General features: G+C 34.2%; 2 protein-coding genes across 4 annotated transcripts in view; one reads left to right on the forward strand and one right to left on the reverse strand.

The window, feature by feature from the left end:
* The window catches only part of LOC124826288 (spatacsin carboxy-terminus protein), a 34,300-nt gene extending 22,900 nt beyond the window's left edge, over positions 1-11,400 (forward strand). For both annotated transcript variants that reach the window (XM_047299076.2, XM_047299080.2), the window contains 12 exons: positions 1,081-1,629; positions 1,701-1,760; positions 1,864-2,192; positions 2,798-3,230; positions 3,424-3,894; positions 5,148-5,264; positions 5,361-5,482; positions 5,567-6,299; positions 6,403-6,657; positions 6,947-7,129; positions 9,434-9,775; positions 10,202-11,400. In XM_047299076.2, the coding sequence (XP_047155032.1) occupies positions 1,081-1,629; positions 1,701-1,760; positions 1,864-2,192; positions 2,798-3,230; positions 3,424-3,894; positions 5,148-5,264; positions 5,361-5,482; positions 5,567-6,299; positions 6,403-6,657; positions 6,947-7,129; positions 9,434-9,775; positions 10,202-10,951 (4,344 nt within the window). In that variant the 3' untranslated portion in view covers positions 10,952-11,400. The remainder of the gene's footprint in view (positions 1-1,080; positions 1,630-1,700; positions 1,761-1,863; positions 2,193-2,797; positions 3,231-3,423; positions 3,895-5,147; positions 5,265-5,360; positions 5,483-5,566; positions 6,300-6,402; positions 6,658-6,946; positions 7,130-9,433; positions 9,776-10,201) is intronic.
* Positions 11,401-11,680: 280 nt separating this feature from the next.
* On the reverse strand, positions 11,681-20,473 carry SAMC1 (S-adenosylmethionine carrier 1). 2 transcript variants are annotated; one of them, XM_047299081.2, is made up of 13 exons: positions 20,319-20,473; positions 20,118-20,182; positions 19,347-19,448; positions 18,913-18,995; positions 18,143-18,219; positions 15,994-16,084; positions 15,432-15,485; positions 15,254-15,349; positions 15,055-15,144; positions 13,548-13,599; positions 12,364-12,425; positions 12,160-12,240; positions 11,681-12,041 (listed from the first exon to the last, which is right to left on the reverse strand). In XM_047299081.2, exons 2-13 carry the CDS (start codon positions 20,170-20,172, stop codon positions 11,901-11,903), a joined length of 984 nt encoding a protein of 327 aa, XP_047155037.1. In that variant the 5' UTR covers positions 20,173-20,182; positions 20,319-20,473; the 3' UTR covers positions 11,681-11,900. The 2 variants fall into 2 exon arrangements, with proteins under 2 accessions (XP_047155037.1, XP_087959493.1); XM_088103367.1 differs by lacking the exon at positions 20,118-20,182 and having other exon boundaries at positions 20,319-20,454.
* Between the last annotated feature and the right edge of the window lie 475 nt (positions 20,474-20,948).

Consider the following 20,948-nt stretch of genomic DNA (forward strand, 5'->3'; position numbering starts at 1 on the left):
TTTCTAAAGAACCTTGAGCTCTAGATACAATATTAAATATAGTGAAAAAATGTATGGGATTAATCTTCTTTGAATAGAAAATACACATAGGGTATTGTATTTATAATGAAGGAAATATTGGCCAAGTCCAAAATATGAATAAAGAATAATAACAAAGTAATTGAAGATAAAAGATAAAGATAAGATATCTATCTAAGGGATCAAATAATCTAATATATCTAACAATGGTGATGGTAAATTTCATAATTGGCAATGGCATTACTCCTAAGCTCATCTAGCAATATGTTTGTCAAGAACCAATTCAACCAAAAAGTTTAAAAATGTTTGTCTTTAACATGCCCTATAAGAGTGTTTTGAGCTTTAAGCATGAAAAATACCCCGTCCCATTTTATTTTATGTTATTGCTTGATGGAATTATGACAAAAATGGGTGGCAAATTTTGGCCACTTGGTCATTGGGGCTTTGGGACCTCATGAAGAACCGAAGAACCTAAATGTTTAAGCGGTTTGGTTAAGGGCATTAATGAATGATCCTTTATTTAACTCTTCATTCGGTATTTTATCAGGTTTATGTTACTCAGAATTTGGATATGAACTTAAATCAACTCTACAAAATTGGCTTTTAAGTAAGGGTTACTCATACTTGTACAATTTAATTTGATTATATCTATATTTGATGTGAGATCTGTAAGACACTCTTCTCATAGTAAGGATTAGACATCTTGAAGCATAAAGTTTGCAAGAATGACATCTATGGGTGATTGGAAAATGACTATCTTGATAGGCAACATATTTTATGATTGATTTTGATGCCATCTTAGAATTTAGGTTTAGGTATAACTCAATTCTATAAAACCAAATTGTAAGTGAGAGTTGCTCCATACTTAATATTTTAATTTGGTTATATCTTTGTACTTAGTTAGATTTTCGATAGAAACATCTTAGTATATCTTTTAATTTTGATGGTGGAGATTCTCATATTCTTTCTTAATATGTAATTTTACATTCATGAAAAATACAAAAAATATGAATCTCATTGAAGTTTTGAATGCTATATTGAAAATTGTTCCTAAATTTTCAGGTTTTGCCAATTGCCATTATGCATTTTGACGATTCCATGCTTGTTGCTTCATGTGCTTTTCTTTTGGAGTTATGTGGTCTATCTGCCAACACACTGCACGTTGATATTGCTGTGCTAAAAAGGATATCTTCATTTTATAAATCAATTGAAAGTAATGAAAATCTTAGGCAATTATCACCTAAGGGTTCTGTGTTTCATGCAACATCCCATGAAGGTGATGTTACAGAATCTCTTGCTCGAGCTTTAGCTGAGGAATACGTGCACAAGGATTCTCCTGTAATTGCTACTGAGACAGGATCTGTTGGTAAACAACCTTCACGAGCTCTTATTCTTGTCTTGCACCATCTGGAAAAGGCTAGCCTTCCACGGTTGTTTGATGGAAAAAGTTACGGTTCGTGGCTATTAAGTGGAAATGGTGATGGAAATGAGTTAAGATCTCAACAAAAGACTGCTAGTCAGCACTGGACTTTGGTAACAAATTTTTGTAAATTGCACCAGCTTCCATTAAGTACCAAGTACCTTGCTGTATTAGCCAGAGACAATGATTGGGTATGTTTCTACTTTTGTTTCTTTTATTGACTACTCAAACTAGGATCTTATGATTTTTTGGTTTCTGTCAGATTGAATTTTTGTCTGAAGCCCAGATTGGAGGATATTCATTTGATACGGTAGTTCAAGTGGTGAGTCTTGCTCCCTACCTTTACTCAACATCATGTTTAAACCATGTATATAATGTTAAAATGAAATTGTTCCACTTTGAAACTCTGTGATTGTGAATGGTAGGCATCAAAGGAGTTTAGTGATCCACGTCTCCGACTTCATATGTTAACAGTTTTGAGGGGAATGCAGTCAAAGAAAAAGGCAAGCTCTGCATTTTTCTTCGATACACTTGGGAAAGACGGTGAAACAACCTTTCCTTATGAAAACATGTGTGTTCCAGTTGAACTCTTCCAAATATTAGCAGAATGTGAAAAGCACAAATGTCCTGGAGAGGCTCTCTTGAGGAAAGCAAAAGAGTTGTCCTGGTCAATATTGGCTATGGTTGCTTCATGTTTCCTTGATGTCTCTCCATTGTCATGCCTGACAGTTTGGTTGGAAATTACTGCAGCAAGGTGACTGGGACTGTTTATAAGTAAAAGGATAATTTCATAAATATGTTCTTTTTATTTTAATTAATTTAGCCATTTCTGATGTGAAGAGCTTGCAGTTTTGTGTGATTTAATTTGTATTGAGCTGAGTGTATAAGTAGTCTAAGTTACAGTAGGCAAAATCTGTCTGTCCTCTATGTATGTTTTAGGATAAAGTAACTGCTTAAATGATATTGAAAATGTTACACAGAAGGAATTAATATTTTCGTGACTGGTTTATTGAAAAATACACTGCTGAATTGAAATTTTCATCATAAATATTACACTCATAAAACTTTACATTCATCTAAAATCTTTAATATTTCCTCATTACATGTTAAAACTGTCATCAAATTCAATATATTTAGTTTCATGTTTATTGGTGTCTAATTTTTTTAAAAGAATTGGTAAGACAAGAGCAACATATTCTATCCAACTCGACTAGTAGAATAAGGCTTGTATAATTAAATAATTGGGCTGAAAATTCAGATAATATGATGAATTGATAAAGCTCTGAGCATTGAGACATGGACCCAACCATGTATGTAAACTTCAATGATTGAAACTTTTTACTTTTCTTTTGTGGACAGGGAAACTTCATCCATTAAGGTGAATGATATTGCTTCCCAGATTGCAGATAATGTTGGAGCAGCTGTAAATGCTACTAATGCCCTACCTGTAGGTAACAGAGTACTTACATTTCATTACAACAGGCAGAGTCCTAAACGACGACGGTTGATAACTCCTATTTCACTTGACTCCTCTGCTTCTGCAATATCTGATATCTCTCGCACTTCTACCAGTGAAAAAGTATTTGATTCCCAAGATAAAGCTGTGGAGAATGATAGAAAAGTAGAACATTTTGGATGCCTTAATGTTCCAAGTGATTCTGTTGAAGGACCTGCATCCCTTTCAAAGATGGTTGCAGTGCTTTGTGAACAACAATTGTTTTTGCCTTTGCTCAGGGCATTTGAGATGTTCCTTCCATCATGCCCCTTGCTACCATTCATCCGTGCTCTTCAAGTAAGGCAACTCATTCAAAATTTGTTCATTTATTGTAGACTTCTGAATAGTGGATACTATGTTCAAGTGTCAGGGTTGGTTATTTTTTACAAGTGTTTCTTGACTTTTTTTCACTTGCTATTTTTTTTAAGGTAAATTGCACTTTATCTATCCCCTTGTAGTCTGTTAATGTGAATTTTTTTTGTTTATTCAGGCATTTTCACAAATGCGCCTCTCAGAAGCTTCTGCCCATTTGGGTTCTTTTTCAGCACGAATTAAGGAGGAACCAATGTACTTACAGCCAAATGTAGGAAGAGAGGCGCAGATTGGGGCATCATGGATTAGTTCTACTGCTTCAACAGCTGCTGATGCCGTGCTTTCAACCTGTCCATCTCCTTATGAAAAAAGATGCCTACTGCAACTTCTTGCTGCGACTGACTTTGGTGATGGTGGACATACTGCAGCATACTATCGAAGGGTTTATTGGAAAATTAATTTAGCAGAGCCTTTACTTCGTAAAGATAATGAGTTGCATTTGGGTGATGAAGAAATTTTAGATGATGCTTCGCTCCTATCTGCACTAGAGAATAATAGTCACTGGGAGCAGGCAAGGAACTGGGCCAAGCAGTTGGAGGCCAATGGTGCACCCTGGAAATCTGCTACGCATCATGTTACTGAATCTCAGGTAATACTTAAAGGTTGCAAACCAGTTTGTGATGTTAGTGTCTATTGAGGGAATTTCTTGAGCCTATATTAAAACCTTAGTCAATTCTTTTTAATTATATTGTCTCTTAATAAGTTTAGTTTTGGTCTGTAAAACTTAATATTAGATTAATTAAATTTTACTATGGGCATTATATATTCCTTTTCATATAGGCATATGTTGGCAATTGTAAACTTAGTATTTTGAACATGAGTAATGTTGTCATATAAAATATATTTTTCTTTGTCAGTACATCTTTTATACGCAATTATGTTCTGTTACTTGTGCATAATTGTGCAAATGATTTATCATATTGGTTTGACTCATACTGTAACTATCTGTTTTAATAAATTCTGCTATATATGATCATTTATTTTGATCAAATGGATGGCTATTAGAGTAATAGAGAGTTCTTCTCTAATGCTTTCTGTAAGCTGATTAGTTGAATGTCACATTGGCATAGTTTGTTAGGACCCTACAAATTATGTTGATTTTCCAATGTTACGTACCAAAGTTATAGTAGTAAAGAGTGAAGAAAATTCAAAGGTACTGGTGAATTGTATGTTATTTACAATAAAAAGGAAACTACAAAAAGAGGAAACCTCCAATTGCCTAGAGCATAGCTCCTCTAACAGAAAATCAGATCATAGCCCCGTCTCTCTTCTGCCTCATGAGACTAAATAATAAAAATATTCTCCCACATCTAACAAGCTCCCATTTACTCATGCCAGCTCCGTTTTGTAATAACCTCTCCACTTACTCATGCCACCTCATCGTGAGAATTTGCCTTCTTTCTTTTGCACACTTACACCTTTCATACCTTAGGTGTCTCACGCCCTTCATGGACCGACCCATAAACTTGTTGGGCTCCAACAGCTAGCTAGCCAATCAACTTACAAGAATCCTAACAAATTCCTGTGACAAACTATGTTGATGTGGCAATTAGCTAATCAACTTGCAGAAATATAAGAACTTTAGCAGAATATTGTGTTGAAAATGAGTTTTTATGAACAAATTTCATATTTTAAACATTAGACATTACTGAAAATTTATAAATTCACTTGAATATTGAATTATCTTATTTTTTCTGAAAATCTGAGTTCGGGTAGAAATTACTATTTGCCTCTTTTTTTTTGACAATTTTCTTTAATGCCTTTTATCAACTTTAAATGATAGATTGTGCATTTATCATCAACACTTTTCCCTCATTTGTCTTCCCCTTTTATAAATTGTAGGCTGAATCTATGGTAGCTGAATGGAAGGAATTTCTTTGGGATGTTCCAGAAGAGAGGGTTGCATTATGGAACCACTGCCACACACTCTTCATTAGATACTCTTTCCCTTCTCGACAAGTGTGTTTGGTTTCTAGTACACTACAGTCAACGTTCTGCTAACAATATCTTCTATATTGCTTTGTGCTGAAATTTCATCTGTTGTAATTATTTCAGGCTGGTTTATTTTTTCTTAAACATGCTGAAGCTGTTGAGAAAGATCTCCCTGCAAGGGAACTTCATGAACTTTTGTTACTATCGCTGCAATGGCTGAGTGGGATGATAAGTCTTTCCAATCCGTATGGAACATATTCAATCATTAGTGAACTACTTTCTGTTTCAATTTTAGTTATCGTTACTTATAAAATTGTTGAATTTTTCAGTGTCTGTCCATTGCAACTTCTGCGTGAAATTGAAACCAAAGTATGGCTCTTAGCTGTTGAGTCTGAGGCTCAGGTGAAGAGTGAAGGTGATTTCAATTTTACCTTTTCTACCAGGGAGAGTGGTATCAAGAATGACTCTAGTATTATTGACCGAACTGCAAGCATAATAGCAAAGATGGACAACCATATAAATACAATGAAGAGTAGAACTGTAGAAAAATATGAGTCCAGGGAAAACCAAATCCCTCACAAGAATTTTGTGATAGATGCTGGTCTTTCAACTACTGTTGGTGGGAATACAAAGACAAAAAGACGGGCCAAAGGATACATGGCACCAAGGCGCCCACCTCTTGAGTCAGCTGATAAAAGTGCTGATACTGATGATGTCTCTAGTACTATTCATTTAAAAAATGAGTCGCAGTTGCAAGATGATAACATTAAAGTTGAAATGTCCTTTTCTAGATGGGAGGAAAGGGTTGGAACAGCAGAGCTGGAAAGGGCTGTACTTTCTTTATTAGAATTTGGGCAAATTGCTGCCGCCAAGCAACTACAATACAAATTCTCTCCTGGACAAATACCATCTGAGTTTACACTTGTTGATGCAGCCTTGAAGCTTGCTGCTAGTTCCACTCCTCCTAGCAATGTATCAGTTTCAATGCTTGACGAGGAAGTGCGTTCAGTTATGCAGTCATATGGTATACTAAATAAACAGCACTATATTGACCCACTGCAGGTAGTTGTCCAACCAGACCCTACTTCATGCTGCAATTGCAAGTTCCTTTTCTCTACTGACAATAAGATGTGTATAATATAATATTGTGGACATGCAATGCTAGGTTTTGGAGAGTTTGGTGACCATTTTTACCGAAGGGAGTGGTCGTGGGCTATGTAAGAGAATAATAGCAGTTATAAAAGCTGCAAACACCTTGGGCCTCTCATTTTCTGAGGCATTCAACAAACAACCAATTGAACTGCTACATCTCCTTTCTCTTAAAGCACAGGATTCCTTTGAGGAGGCCAACTTTTTGGTGCAGACTCATCCAATGCCAGCAGCAAGCATTGCTCAAATACTCGCAGAATCTTTTCTAAAGGTTTGGTTCATCATTTGTTTCAATTTCTATTTCGTAATGGTTTTGGATGGAACAGTGTGTTGTAATCTGTAAATGTATTTCGTCACTCCTGGTCATAGATAAATTTTGTGGGCATGTTGCATAAATTTGGATATAGTCTCACTCATATTGACCCGGATATGTGAACTGGTGTCATTTTGACTTTTTTTATTTATTTAACATGTAGTTAAGAAGGTGTCTGTTACCCACTGCATAGGTACAATTTTTCGACATTAATAAGGTCCATATAACTATATTTCTGTTTTGCTAGGGTGTGTTGGCTGCACATCGTGGAGGGTATATGGATTCACAGAAGGAGGAAGGGCCTGCTCCTTTGCTGTGGAGATTTTCAGACTTCTTGAAGTGGGCAGAGCTTTGTCCCTCTGAACCAGAAATTGGGCACTCTTTAATGCGTTTGGTGATTACTGGGCAAGAAATACCACATGCGTGTGAGGTATTGTGTTCATAGTTGTCAGTCTAGCAATTTCTTTCACTAATAGTTCACAAAATGAGTAAATCGTGAATTAAAATTATATTGCTGATAGAAAAAATCTAATTCATGTTGATCTTTGGATGATAGATGAAGCCCTTTGTGATGTGATACACCTTGTTATTTGTTTTGTTTGATTATGGAGGAAATTCATTATGATGAAGAAAAGGATGACATGAATGTAGAAAAGCCCTAGTCAATCTCTCAACATGTCTGTGAGGAACACCCTTTGAAAAGACCATGTACTTTAGCCCATGTGGAAGTCAAGCACCTAATCTTATCGCGGAGTCACTGCTCTAGTGAAGAGATATCCTTAAAACCTGATAGGACTTGGGTATCAAGGGGTGCCTAAGTCCCAATTAGCAGTATTGGATACTCGGTGCAATATGAAATATTTAAGGAAAGAAATAAGGAAAGGCATTGAAAAGAGAGGTTGTTTGGATTGAGGAAGTATGTGAAAAGTGTGGAGAAAGTTTGCACCAGATTTAATTGATTTGATAGGATAAATTTGGTTGTATATTAATATATTTAGAAAATAATTTATAAAAAAATTTAAATAATTCGAAAATATAAATTATTGTTAAAATCAAATGTATATTAAAATAAAAAATTATTACAAAATTGTAATAATAAAAACTTATATTTCATAATAAAAATATATTAAAATAAAGTATCAAAATTTTAATTATTTTATTTATTAATTATTTTGATTATTTTAGTATAAAATATATTAACAAAATATTAAATTTATTTTTATTTTATTTCATTATTATATACTACATATCAATTAATAGTATATAATATTAGTTTGAAATTTAAGTTTTTAAATTTGATTTTAGGTTCTTACAAAATTAATTATTAAACATTAAAATAGTTTATTTTATAAAATATTAAAATTGAAATTAATTTGTTTACTATTATAATATTATCTGTTTTAATTATTTATTATATTTAATTAAACATAATCTATTATTTATTTGATAATCGATTATATTTATATATAATCAATTATTTATTTGATATTTGATCATGGGTGATTTTTAATACTTTCTTTGCATATTTGCATGGAAAGTTCTTTTTTTTTTTGTTTTTATGTGCTCCCTATGTTTCCATCGTTGGAAACAAATTGGTAACTTATCAGTTGAATAAAAGTTGACTGTCGGTGTCTCGCATAGGAAATTGAGTGAAGTGTAACTTACGTTTGGTTGTTAGGGTTGGTGCTGTGATGGACTTGGGTATCATGGATTGTTTAAGTCTTACATTGAGTAAAATGTGATACTCATTTAAGTGTTGAGTCTCCTCCTTAATAGCTACCTGTTAAGGGTGGATTCCCTAAGTGCTTGAGAACTTTACCAAAGCCACCTTTTTGTGACAAAATGTTGCAAACATTGCAATTTACCGAACTTATGTTTCTTTCTCTGGTCCAAAAATAATTAAAAACTCAAACAAAGAAATCAGTATAACAGTGGCAGCAGAACAATGTTAGAGCAGGCGAGTCAGATCATAACACTTTGGGATAAATTGCCTTGTCTCTACACACTTGAAAGTTGAAATATGCCATTGGCATTAATTCTATTAACATCAGTTGTTCAAATAATAGTCTTTGAGAGAGAGCCTTAGACTCCCAAAGGGGTTTCTTTTGGTGGAATGTTTCTCTATTCACTTACTTGTACTGAAGAAGAAACAGAAACAAGAGACTACATAAAGGAAACCCCAATTTAGAGGAGAGAGAGTGCAAGCAACAGAAGCAGCTACAGTCAGCTGTCACGTGCCAGCTAAAGCTGGCTGGGTGAACTTACTGAAAGTTAGCTCGGTACAATATTCACACATTTCCTAAACAAAAAAGGTTGTCATTTCAACAATAACCAAGTCATATACCGTAGCCAATAATTGACTCATCATTAGCTGGTGTGTGGCAGAATTTTAGGTGTAGAAATAATAAGACCTGTTTGTGTGTGTACAGAAAGAAAGAGACAAGACATATTGAGTTATGGAACTAGTTCACTATCAGAGTGAGGTAAGTGTATCGGAATCTTTAAATCTCATAAATTGTAAGGATTAAATGAGCACTACACACACTTTTAGGGCCCTAAACATAAGATGCTATGTTCAGTATTTTCTCTTTATCCAATGAAACCTTGACAGCTGATGGTGTTGTTTTCAATGCCCCTCTTCCTTTGCATTATTGGGTATCTAAACGATTCTGACTGAGTGAGTTACTTTTCCTGAAGCTGACACTATTCTTTCATGTAAATTTGGCATTTTCAGGTGGAGCTTCTCATTTTATCTCACCACTTCTACAAATCATCTTCTTGCCTTGATGGAGTTGATGTTCTTGTGGCCCTTGCTGCAACTAGGGTTGATGCTTATGTCTTGGAGGGTGATTTTCCATGTTTGGCACGCCTGATAACTGGAGTTGGAAATTTTTATGCTCTGAATTTCATTCTTGGCATTCTTATCGAGAATGGTCAATTGGATCTACTTCTTCAGAAGTACTCTGCTGCTGCAGACACAAACACTGGAACTGCTGAGGCTGTCAGGGGATTTCGAATGGCTGTTCTTACATCCTTGAAGCATTTCAACCCTAATGACCTTGATGCATTTGCCATGGTTTGTGTTTTCTTCGTGCTACAGTAAATGAATATATAGATTAATGATTGTATGCTGCTAACATTGAATTAGCCAGTACCTTCCGTTGCGCAATAATTTAGTCGGAGTGTATACTTCGTTTTGACCCATTCAGTAACATTTTTATTTTTAAATGATTCAGGGATCACTGAAATAGAGTCCTTTTAACCCACTACATAATATGTCAATAGTATGGCACTACATATTCTTTGTTATGTTAATAACTTCTTCGAGCGGTCACTTTAAAAGTGGACAAATTGCTCTTTTTTGTGTGCTCAGAAAGTTTTTCTTTTCATTTTCTCGGTTCTCCTTTTCTCCAAATCAATGAAGCTAAATTTCTCTCAACATAAATCAAAGAAACTAAACAAAAATATGATAATTTATTGATTGTAATTGTGTTCTGTACAGGTCTACAATCATTTTGATATGAAGCACGAGACAGCAGCTCTTTTAGAGTCACGTGCAGAGCAATCATGTGAGCAGTGGTTTCGCCGCTACAACAAGGACCAGAATGAAGACTTACTGGATTCCATGCGCTACTACATTGAAGCTGCTGAAGTTCACTCTTCTATCGATGCTGGCAACAAAACACGTAGAGATTGTGCACAGGCTTCCCTTCTGTCCCTTCAAATACGAATGCCAGATTTCCAATGGCTTTATAGATCAGAAACCAATGCTAGACGAGCGTTAGTTGAGCAATCTCGATTTCAGGAAGCTCTGATTGTAGCCGAAGCTTATAACCTGAACCAGCCAAGTGAATGGGCTTTAGTACTCTGGAACCAGATGCTTAAACCGGAGGTAATGGAGGAGTTTGTAGCTGAATTTGTTGCAGTTTTACCTCTTCAGCCTTCAATGCTGATTGATTTAGCTAGATTCTATAGAGCTGAAATTGCGGCCAGAGGGGACCAATCCCATTTCTCTGTCTGGCTCACAGGGGGGGGATTGCCAGCTGAATGGGCTAAATATTTAGGACGATCATTCAGATGCTTATTGAAGCGAACAAGGGATTTGAAATTACGGATGCAGTTGGCTACAGTGGCAACTGGATTTGGGGATGTCATTGATGCATGCGCAGAAGAAATGGATAAGGTCCCTGACAACGCAGCGCCACTAGTGCTGAGGAAGGGTCATGGTGGAGCTTACCTCCCTTTAATGTGAAACTTTCTACTTTAGATCATCAAAATGATCTGAAGTTCACGATAGATAGGAAGTTGGTTCTTGACGTTTAACCATTGATGGATTATAAACAATCGGGGATTATTGCGCAAACATTAAAGATGGGGGGAGCAGAGACCTGAAGTCTTGATCAAATGAAATTCGGATGGAAAGTTTATATAAAGTGCGATGTATATTTTTTTGGTTGAGCAAATGCTTGATGGTTGTATATTATGCCAACTGTATCTATAGCTCATTCTTGTAAAACACTATTCTAGTTTTGTTTTCTCCATTTTTTTGCAGGGAGGAGAGAGTAGATTCTTGTTGCTTTTGAGGCTAGTAGAATAGAATGTTACATTTGGTTTTTTTTGCCTCCAAAATGTATAGCTCCTGTACATCAAATATAAAATTCCATTGATAATGTTTTACAGGCTCCAATTCTTTCCACAAAATACTTGTGCGCAATTGTCTGATTTGGTCGGTGGATTCTACTAGTGATTGACATTTTATGTTAATACATTATCAAAATAGTTTATGTAGTGAAAAGCTCATTTTCGATTTTCAGTCTGCTAAACCTTCTCAGATCAGCGATTAACTTCTAACCTGGAGGTCATAAAGATCTATAGACCTCCTTTTAGCTTTGATTCAGAACATGTTACTGAGTGATGCTATTTCGTTGCAGTTTGACATCACAGAGTCAACACTTCCGCCTCCTTTTCAAGAGATGTTGACTATTTTGTAATCTCAATTCTTATTAATTCATGCTTCTCAAAATTCAACACAAAATCATTTCAGCAATTGAACAATGTATAGCTGACGGACAAGCGGGAAGGAAAATAATCAAATACTATTTTTCTCTGAACGCTTAAGAAAAAAAAATTAAAGAGGGTACACTGTATTTAAGAAAATATTGCTCTTGGAAAAAGCCAGTGAGATAGGCTAGGAAAAAAATCTATTTATCTTTACTTTTGTCTGAGTATGTGTGCTGAGATTCTATAGGACGCCTCTCAGCAAGAAAACGTTTTGTACTCTCAAGGACACCAAAGAATATTGAACCACCTATGCCTATCCATAGTACTCTGGGACCAATACCCTGCAGTAAATATAAAATTATACTTTAGAAGCAACAAAATAGATTTTTTGCCATTTAGCTGCACCCTATTTTTTCACTCTAGTTATACAATGTATGGATGAAAACACATAATCCTTACCTTCAAAAAGGCACGAGGTCCTTCTTCCTTAATAATAGTTTGAACACAGTCAACAATTCCTTTGTATTGGTTTGCAGATCCCTTGAGGAAGAAAATAGGAACTTGTGAATGTTCTCATTGATTTAGTTATAGACTACTCACACACACAAGGTAGCATTTATGTGTAAAAGAATATTATAAAAAAGGAACAGGATCATAGCTCACTTGAACCATTAGTCTTGTCTTGATGACATCAAGGGGAGTAGTTATGGCTCCAGTTAGTGCACCTACAAGAAATAATGCACTTAGTCACATCCCAACACAAACAATGGTGTCTAGTTGGACTTCCAATAAAGCTCAACAAATCAAACATAAAGAAAACTAAAACACAGCAATTTTTGGAGATGTTTTTTCCACTTTTTATTCTTATAACTACTTTAAGAGTTTATTAAAACAAGTTTGTAGGCATATTGATTCAATAAAGACTAGTATTCGAAAGAAAATTTTGAAATATGCATGGAAACAATGAGATCAAAATGCTTATCAAAGTCATGTTTAAGATATATATTGTTAGAACTTAAGCACAAAAGAAGAATCCAATCCAAAATACCAGTTCATCGGGTGGGAAAATCTCAAGGCTTAAATACTAACATTATCACCTCCTTTAAAAACCAATGCACATGACAATATTCATTTATCGACACTAACAGGATAACGCCATTTTCTCTTACACGGCTTCACTCGCGATAGGTATTTTGTTTGCGCCTAATTTCAATCTAAAGGTAGCCCTTTTTGTAGTCCAACTCTCAATCAAAAACACCAAATGTTAGGACATAAGCACAAGAGGAGAGTCAAACCCAAAAAACTAGTTCATTAAGTGAGAAAACCTCAAGGCCTAAGTACCACATCAAGAAGCTTATCTAACCCTATGTGGGATTCTGAACATATGTTATAACATCATTTATACTTGTTCTTCATAGCATGGAGTGGGGTCATGAATAAGTGATACAATACTTTGCCATGAAAGCATGATGTAGATCAGGAAACCAAAAGAAAAACGATTCAGGTTCTCTCCCTAATCCTCTATCTTTTTTCATTTTTAACTGATAACCAAAGCACCATATGGGGTACGAATGTAACTTGTCACCTTGCAAAGAAAATTCACAAGATACATGACATTAATTGTAAACAGTAACGGCTATTTGTGCCAAACGACCATACACCTTACAAGATTAATTCAATGATGAGGATAAAAAACCAAAAGCTTTTAAATCCCTCGTCCAGAAAAATGCCAGCCTAGAACTTAAACCCATCATAAGCTACTAGAAATGAAACCTAACATGTACCTATTTCCACATATTACTCTATAATACCTTTATAAAGATATGCGTATAATGGCATGCATTTACCTGCAAAAGCACCAATAATTGCATTTTCTGGATCATTCAGATTTCTTCGTGCCTAACAAATAGAATGTAAGATTTAAACTATATAAGGAAATAAAAATTTATTTTATTTATAACAATCCTACAAATTTTATTCTCATAACCAAACTCTAAAATAAGAAAATAAAAGCATATTGAAATGTATATGAAGATCCTAAGAATATTTTCTCTTGATCAACATGGATGGATATTTTTATCCTAATAATATGCTACTTACAACACTTTTCCCCAAGTTAGTAAATGGATATCAATCATTCTCAACTTATTCACAAAATCCTGGAATACGTCTTAAGGAAGCCCCTTAGTGGAAATGTTCGGTATCTAAAGTATGTAGAGATGAGTTGTAACCACAAGACCTTTGTCAATATTACTTTTGATAACATGTCAGTCAATTTCAACATATTTGATCCTATCATGTTGAACTAGATTATGGGCAACGTTCATGGTTGACTTGTTATTAAAGTACAATTGCAAAGGAAGAAATATCAACCTTTATTTTAAGGTCATCTGTATGATTTTCATCTAGAGTTTTTCTTCACACTTACATTAAGCAAAATCTCAAAATACAGCTTCTGCACTAGAACAAGATACTTTGTCTTGTTGCTTCTTTGGGTTACTAGACTTTCTCCAAGAAACGTAAAGTACTCAGGTGTAATTTTCAATCAATAATAGAACCAATACAGTCTGCATCAATGTATATCTTCGAAGTTAAAGAGTTTTGTTTAGCCAACTTCTCCAACTTTGGCCAAAACACAATCGTAGTCTTCTCTATAACAACCTCATAAAGAACATCTTCAAACACAGAAAAAAGAATCATCAAATGCATAATTTCTTCTTGCATCTACAAAACATGTCTCTCCGTGTGGCATACTCCTTGAGAGAGTGTCCACCTTACTCCTTAAGCAAAGCCCTCATCTCAATCCTCAAGTTGAAATTGTTCTTTTCAATAAATTTCTCTATCTTGGAAGTGATCCTTATCTTCTTGCAAGAATCTAATTGTCACATGTGGTAAGAGATCGAACTAGCTCTTATACCAATTTATTGCAAACAAATATTCAAATTGAGCCGAAAAAAATGAAAACATTGTGCACACATATTTCGAGCTCTAGCTAAAGGTGAGTGCCAAGGGGTTGACTCATCAATGAGTGCCCTAAAAATAGTCAATTCAACCCAATTTACTTTTTGGTAAACAAAATTTTGTAACTCGACCTACCACAGATTGGTAAGTTAAGTGAGTTGGTTCACTAAGCATATTTTGCTCTCTCATCTTGTTTTTTATATTTATTACAGTACAATTAAAATGGATTAACTCGACCCACACTAGTGCAATAAGGCTGTTCACTTATTTCACTAAATATTAATTACAGTTAGGACGGAAATCTTTTCAGGCTCAAAACTATAACGAGAAAAGGAACAAAAAAACAATATGGATGCTTCTAAAACACACGAAAATAGAACTTAAGGAATTTACCGCAACCATATAACCTATTCGAATCTGCTCATAGATGCAAAATTGAATAGCATCAAAGGGTAAATCTCGCAACAAAAAAGATCCATATCCCTGTGATCAAAGATCAATATTAGAGAAAATTTTGAACATATCATTGTAAAAACTTGGGGAATATAATTTATCAAAAAAGTTTGGAAGGAAAAAATGGTGAACTTCATACAGCATAAAATCCTTTGAAGCCTTCCTTAGAAGCAATAAAGCGAACGGCACCAGAAGCTGAAGTAAACTGCCCAGTTTGCATTCGTTGCTTGATAACCTTAGGAAAAATATGAAGTTGTCCGGTGAAATATATTTCAACCATGAAATTGTCTCTTTTACAAATAAAAGAAATTAATTACCTCTGTTGGAACACGAATCAATGAAGCAGCAATGCCTCCAATGGCACCTGCAGTCTAATGAGATTGAAAAAGACTGAGATTTTTGTCCCCATAAAATTAGTAAAGTTTTACAACAAAAGGAATGGGTGCCAGCAACAAAAGAATGATAAAATAGACAAAGCATCAACTCCAGTAGAAGCAAAATAAATGCCAGAGGCTTCAGAAGACTAATTGACCAAAATTCACACTTTTTTAAAGTAGTAACAGGTCTTTAATTTACTTAAATTTCAGTGTGCCCATTGTAATATTTGGAGAAAAGACAGATTTTTTTCTATTACTCATATGTGGAGCCATACAATGCTAGAATCTGAAGTGGGAATTTGGTTTGGAAATATCAACAAGTCCGCAATAATTTAAGAGAAAACAGGAGAAAAATAGGGGATGAAAAACTGATACTTAATTCTGATCTGAATTGGATAATTTAGATCGTATAATAATTCTAACTTATCTTCCTAACTTTCAATTCCAAACAAGCATTTAAACCAATATCTACATATTAATGCTAATATAAGAAGTATCTTACTAAATGGCTAAAGGCACTAAGATTTTCAGGAAATATCCTCAGCAATTTCTGCTTTATAGGTTCATAAACTCCCACAAATAAAGCAGACGCCCTGCACATTTAAAGCAACAAAAAGGTGTGAAGGAAAGAATCTAGATTCATTCATGATTTCATAACTTCATAAGCCTGAAATACAAAATTTGTGAAAATAACTTTCATAGATTTGATGGGGGGAAACTCTCCTTTGGCTTTCAATATGCATAATAATAAATAAATAGTTACTTTGCTCCAAATTATTCTACTCCAATATGCATAATAACAACCAGAGCCGAAATTAATTCAATTTTGGGAATAATTTTGTCTTCCTTCTTCACAATTTTCAATTAAAAGCCAAGTAGGCATGATTTATGTAAATAGGATGTAAAAATATGACATCCACAAATAAAAAATAACAATCACTTTATCCAATTAGAGGTATAAATGCAAATATTTCTTCCCTGGTGCACACCCTAATGCAAGAACCAAGATCATAATAGGGTTTAGGCCTTGCACAATACCAAATGAGCTACCAAGAACCCACAAGTGGAAACTAGAAAAGAAACTATATCGGGAGAGCACATCATTGAAGTAGAGTAAAACAATGGCGCCTAGGAGTACATAAATCCCCAACATGGAGTTTTCAATCTCCTGCTCTCCTACATCAATGTTATCTGCATAATTCCAAGTATCCTAAAGTCCAGCTATTTCAACAAATAAATGACGTGTTGATCTGCATAACAGTTTCCAACCACGACCAATATTTAGGTGAATCAAAATTCATAACCTGCTGATGTTGTGAGAATAGATTAAAGAATTATCAAATAGTTCTACCAAATTCTTATGATTTATTTGAATACACAAGCTCACTATATTTATGGTATCTCAATTCTTAGCAGCAATAATATAGTTGTGATCCCAAACTTCTCTATCAAAGGAACTCCGAGAACCTGGTTAAGTCACTCTTACTTTCGTGGATGCCATCAATCATATCATTTTTACAAAAAGAAACTAGCAGAAATTCTGCTGCGGAAGCAGCCTCGAGTGTTTTGCATTTTATGGATACATGCCAACAGCAGGATCCAGAAAAATACACAAGTAAACAAGGCACACAGGAAATACTGTGGTTTGCCCTTTGCCTATGTCCATGGTCCGACAACAAATAATTAAACTGAAGGAAAATTCCAGATAATACGGCTTAGTGGCTTAACTGCAGCTTAAGCACATACACCAGCCAATAATACTATACATACTTGTATAGCTTATTTAATTTAATAGTAAAAGAAAACCTTGATTGGCAAACTTGACATCGAATCTTGGAAGGATCTAACAATCTCGTATTTTAAAATATTGGGAAAATGGAGTAAAGTCACATTTTACTATCAACACTATGGGTTGCTTGGATGAGTTTCTAGACAGCACCTTTAGGAGAGAAAAATTAAAATTAGTCTTTCTGTAAGTTAATTTATAGAAGCTCTCTCGTCTCACTTATTTAATTATTTTCTTTTTAACTTGTGCATAAGTTAATTGTACCTTATGGAGAAGTTCAATTAATTTATTTATTTTTTGTTATTTTTCTCATTTAGAAGGGCTTATGGAAAAATTCATCCAAACAGACTCTAATTGTTTGACTCCATGTCTCTACAAAGTCTCCCCTTTCAAGACATAGTGCCAGAACCAGCTTCAAAAAGGATTGTTGCTGGATGCCAGCCTAAGAATTACAATATCTAAGCCACCTCTTTTTAGGATATGCAATATTAACTAGCCAAATAAATTTTCTTTCTTTGTCATATGTACTACTACATAAGGATATGTTATTTCTCAAATGTTTTTACCACTGAATCTGGAAAATGATATATAGAAACCAATGACAGTGCAATTTTGCAATTAGCATTTAGAAATTTACATGTTTCCTCTCTTTTTTTCAAAATAAAAGAACCTTCATACAAAAATGTAAGTCTCTTGAGTTAGCTCACAGAGCAGAAATTCAATGAATCACCACTCGTGGAAATAAAATTATTAATCATGCCAAAAACTTTCTCGGTCTTTTAAAAAGTGATTGGGATTTCAAAATTTCTAATTAACTTAAAAACCTATAATGTTTGAAACATCATGTCATCCATGAGATTCTCACGGTAAGACACCAGCAAGGTTCCCTGCCAATCCGGAATACAAGCCTTTCAATATTAGTTTTTCTCCCCCGCGAGCAGCCTAGGGAAAAAAAATATCATCAGCACATTCTATATCAAGTCAGCATAAATACACAAAAACAGGCATAAAAGGGCCATACGATTGTGTTGTCAGTCAGTAGCCACTAACGAAGGTACACCAAAAAAATGTTGTGAAAGAGCACAAACAAAATTCCATGACCGAAATTTAGCATAATGAAAAAAGTTTTATAGTGTAAATCAATTAACTAAGAGTCCAAGAAAAAATTGTATAGCATTCCTATTTTCTAATAGTAGATTTTATCTTAAAACCAATTGGCATTAAGATAAGTTGATTAATAAGTATATAAGTCACACCCAACAATGGAAGCAATTTGTGCAGAACTTTCCAACACACCACACACAGACAAATGCCACGTTATAGTTGAATACTATATATGTGGTGTAGATTCCATCCAAATATCTCTAGCAACTATCTAATAAATAAATTGGGTTTAATTCACTTTCAAAAGACTGCTCAAAGAAGGATGATTTTCAATGTCTTATAAGAGATGTCCGGAATGCCAACGTGGGACATCTTAACACTTGGGTCTTGCCAAAATAAAATACTGTCTATCAAGAATCATGCCTAGATGGCACTGATGCAGAGCCTTATCAAGCATCAAACAGTAATCAGTATAATATACAGCAAAGCACAACCCTTAATCTTCATTAAATATTTGTCATAAGAACCTGCCTGCAGACGTGTTTTAATAGTGTCGATTGGGTATAAAGCTGTTTCAACAACAACTCCAGCTGTACCTCCTGCAATAACGCCCTCTGCAAATTCCATCTTGCTCATCAGAAAGATTAAAATGCAATAAACCCATCAATTATAGTATGATAGTATCGTCTACCAACTAATTAACAAAGTAAAATACTACTTAAGAGGAGCCAAAATTCAGTTCTTCACTTCATATATGAAGAACTGGGGGATTGCATTTCCTTGCTGGTCATCTTTCAAACAGGGCTTAATTGCTAAATCTCTTATAGAGGAAGTGAGTATTTTATGTTGTGTTGAGATTACAGAACTCAGTAAATTAAACAAACTGACAGTAAAACACTTGCTAAAACACCAACAGTAACAAATATATTCAATGTGAACAACACCAAAGAAGATCTTATGCCTACCAAATAAAGTGCGTAAGAAGTCAAAAGGCTTTTCATCTCCCATGCTAACCGATGCAAAAGAATTTTTCAGAAGAAAGTTCTGTTTTCTCTTCGAACAAGCATCTGTGAAACCATATATCCTGCTAAAATGAGAAGCAGATGGCACAAACCAGCAACAAATAGAGTGCTCAAATTGTCATGAAAATGGCATGATACCTTTCACTATTGTTATTCCCGGAATATGTAATATGCAATATTAGTTTTCATATTCCTTTTTCACTGACCATACCAGCAATAATATGCTAAAATATGTAATTTCTTTTTCTCACCGCATGCAATCCTAAATCCTAACTAGCATATACTTAATTAAGAAAACCTCCTGTTTCCAATGGTGCTGCTTGAATCAATATCATAAATCCTTCAACTACAAACTATGAGCAGCAAAAAATCAACTCAATCAAAATTACTAAAGTACAATTTCTCCGTGTCCACATATAATTTGTATATCCTATAATTGTGAGATCAATGAGTTCCCAGTATTCACACCAAGAGAACAACAATCCTAACTAAAAGGAAAAATGAGAGAAGCACAATCAACTCTTACACCAATCTCAAGTAATTGGCATTCACAAGTTCAACCTCCACCCATGCTCTAACCTAAATATTAAGGAGTGAAAAACCTTACATTTGTAATTTTTCATATAAACAATGGCTTAATATAAAAAATATATATATGAACCCAAATGTCTCAAATTCACACTTACACACAGAAAATGCAATAGGGTTAGCTACCTGGTAATGAAATGGCAGGGTCATTAAACATAACGGAGAGTGTAAAGGGACCCATGACTGCTCCACTAACCAAATAACAAACTAACTGAATTAGACAGTATTATTTAACAAAGAAAGCATCAAATTTTGAAACAGGAAAAAATAAAAAAGCAACCACAGAAGTTTTTTTCAATATAGCGTGAAGAAAAAGCAAATGTTTACCGCAAAAGTGAGAAAGTTGCTGGAACTAATACAAGAAAAGTGAAGAGATAACAGTCACGGATAAAAGAAGAGGAAGAAATGTGCAGGTACAAGTTATCTTCTCTTTTATCGTCCTATATTACCCTATCAGTTATTTCTTGATGCATACCTGAAATTATCAATAAAAAAATTCAAATGATAAACTTTACTTAAAATTTAAAATAGAATAAATACTCACGTTTTATATGCAACTACTTTCATTATAAATAAAAGAATTTAGGTTTTAGAATAAGTTAATTTGGAAAAAAAAAACACAATACGTGTTTATTGACTTCTTTTTTATTTTCTCTTTTTTTCATTGTCCATTTTCATCCTAGTCACTTTCTCTAACTTATTTTATCTTTTACCATCTCTTTAGTTTATGAGAATTATTTCTTATCATTTTTCCAATCAAAGTCTACCTGTCATCGGAAGGTGATTAAGTATAAATCATTTTCATTTTATCATAATATGATATAGATTAGGTTTCTCTCTTATTTTAAATTTTTTGTATCCTTGCCAATTTAAATTCATTAGTTAGAGTTTCGATATTTTACTTCTGAGTTGGAAAAGTTATTTTTCGGTTTAATACGTCATTTAGTCCTTAGTTTG

The sequence above is a fragment of the Vigna umbellata genome, chromosome 1 (assembly GCF_029865625.1).
Source record: "Vigna umbellata cultivar VRB3 chromosome 1, Vumbellata_1.0, whole genome shotgun sequence".
In the NCBI taxonomy this organism is placed as follows: Eukaryota; Viridiplantae; Streptophyta; class Magnoliopsida; order Fabales; family Fabaceae; genus Vigna; species Vigna umbellata.

Coding starts and splice junctions, on each gene's coding strand:
- SAMC1 (XM_047299081.2), bottom strand. CDS start 20,172: ATGGGTCCCTTTACACTCTCCGTTATGTTTAATGACCCTGCCATTTCA. Junction 18,996..19,346: donor CTTCTTACGCACTTTATTTG/GTAGGCATAAGA, acceptor TGGAATTTGCAG/AGGGCGTTATTGCAGGAGGT. Junction 12,241..12,363: donor AGACAAGACTAATGGTTCAA/GTGAGCTATGAT, acceptor TTCTTCCTCAAG/GGATCTGCAAACCAATACAA.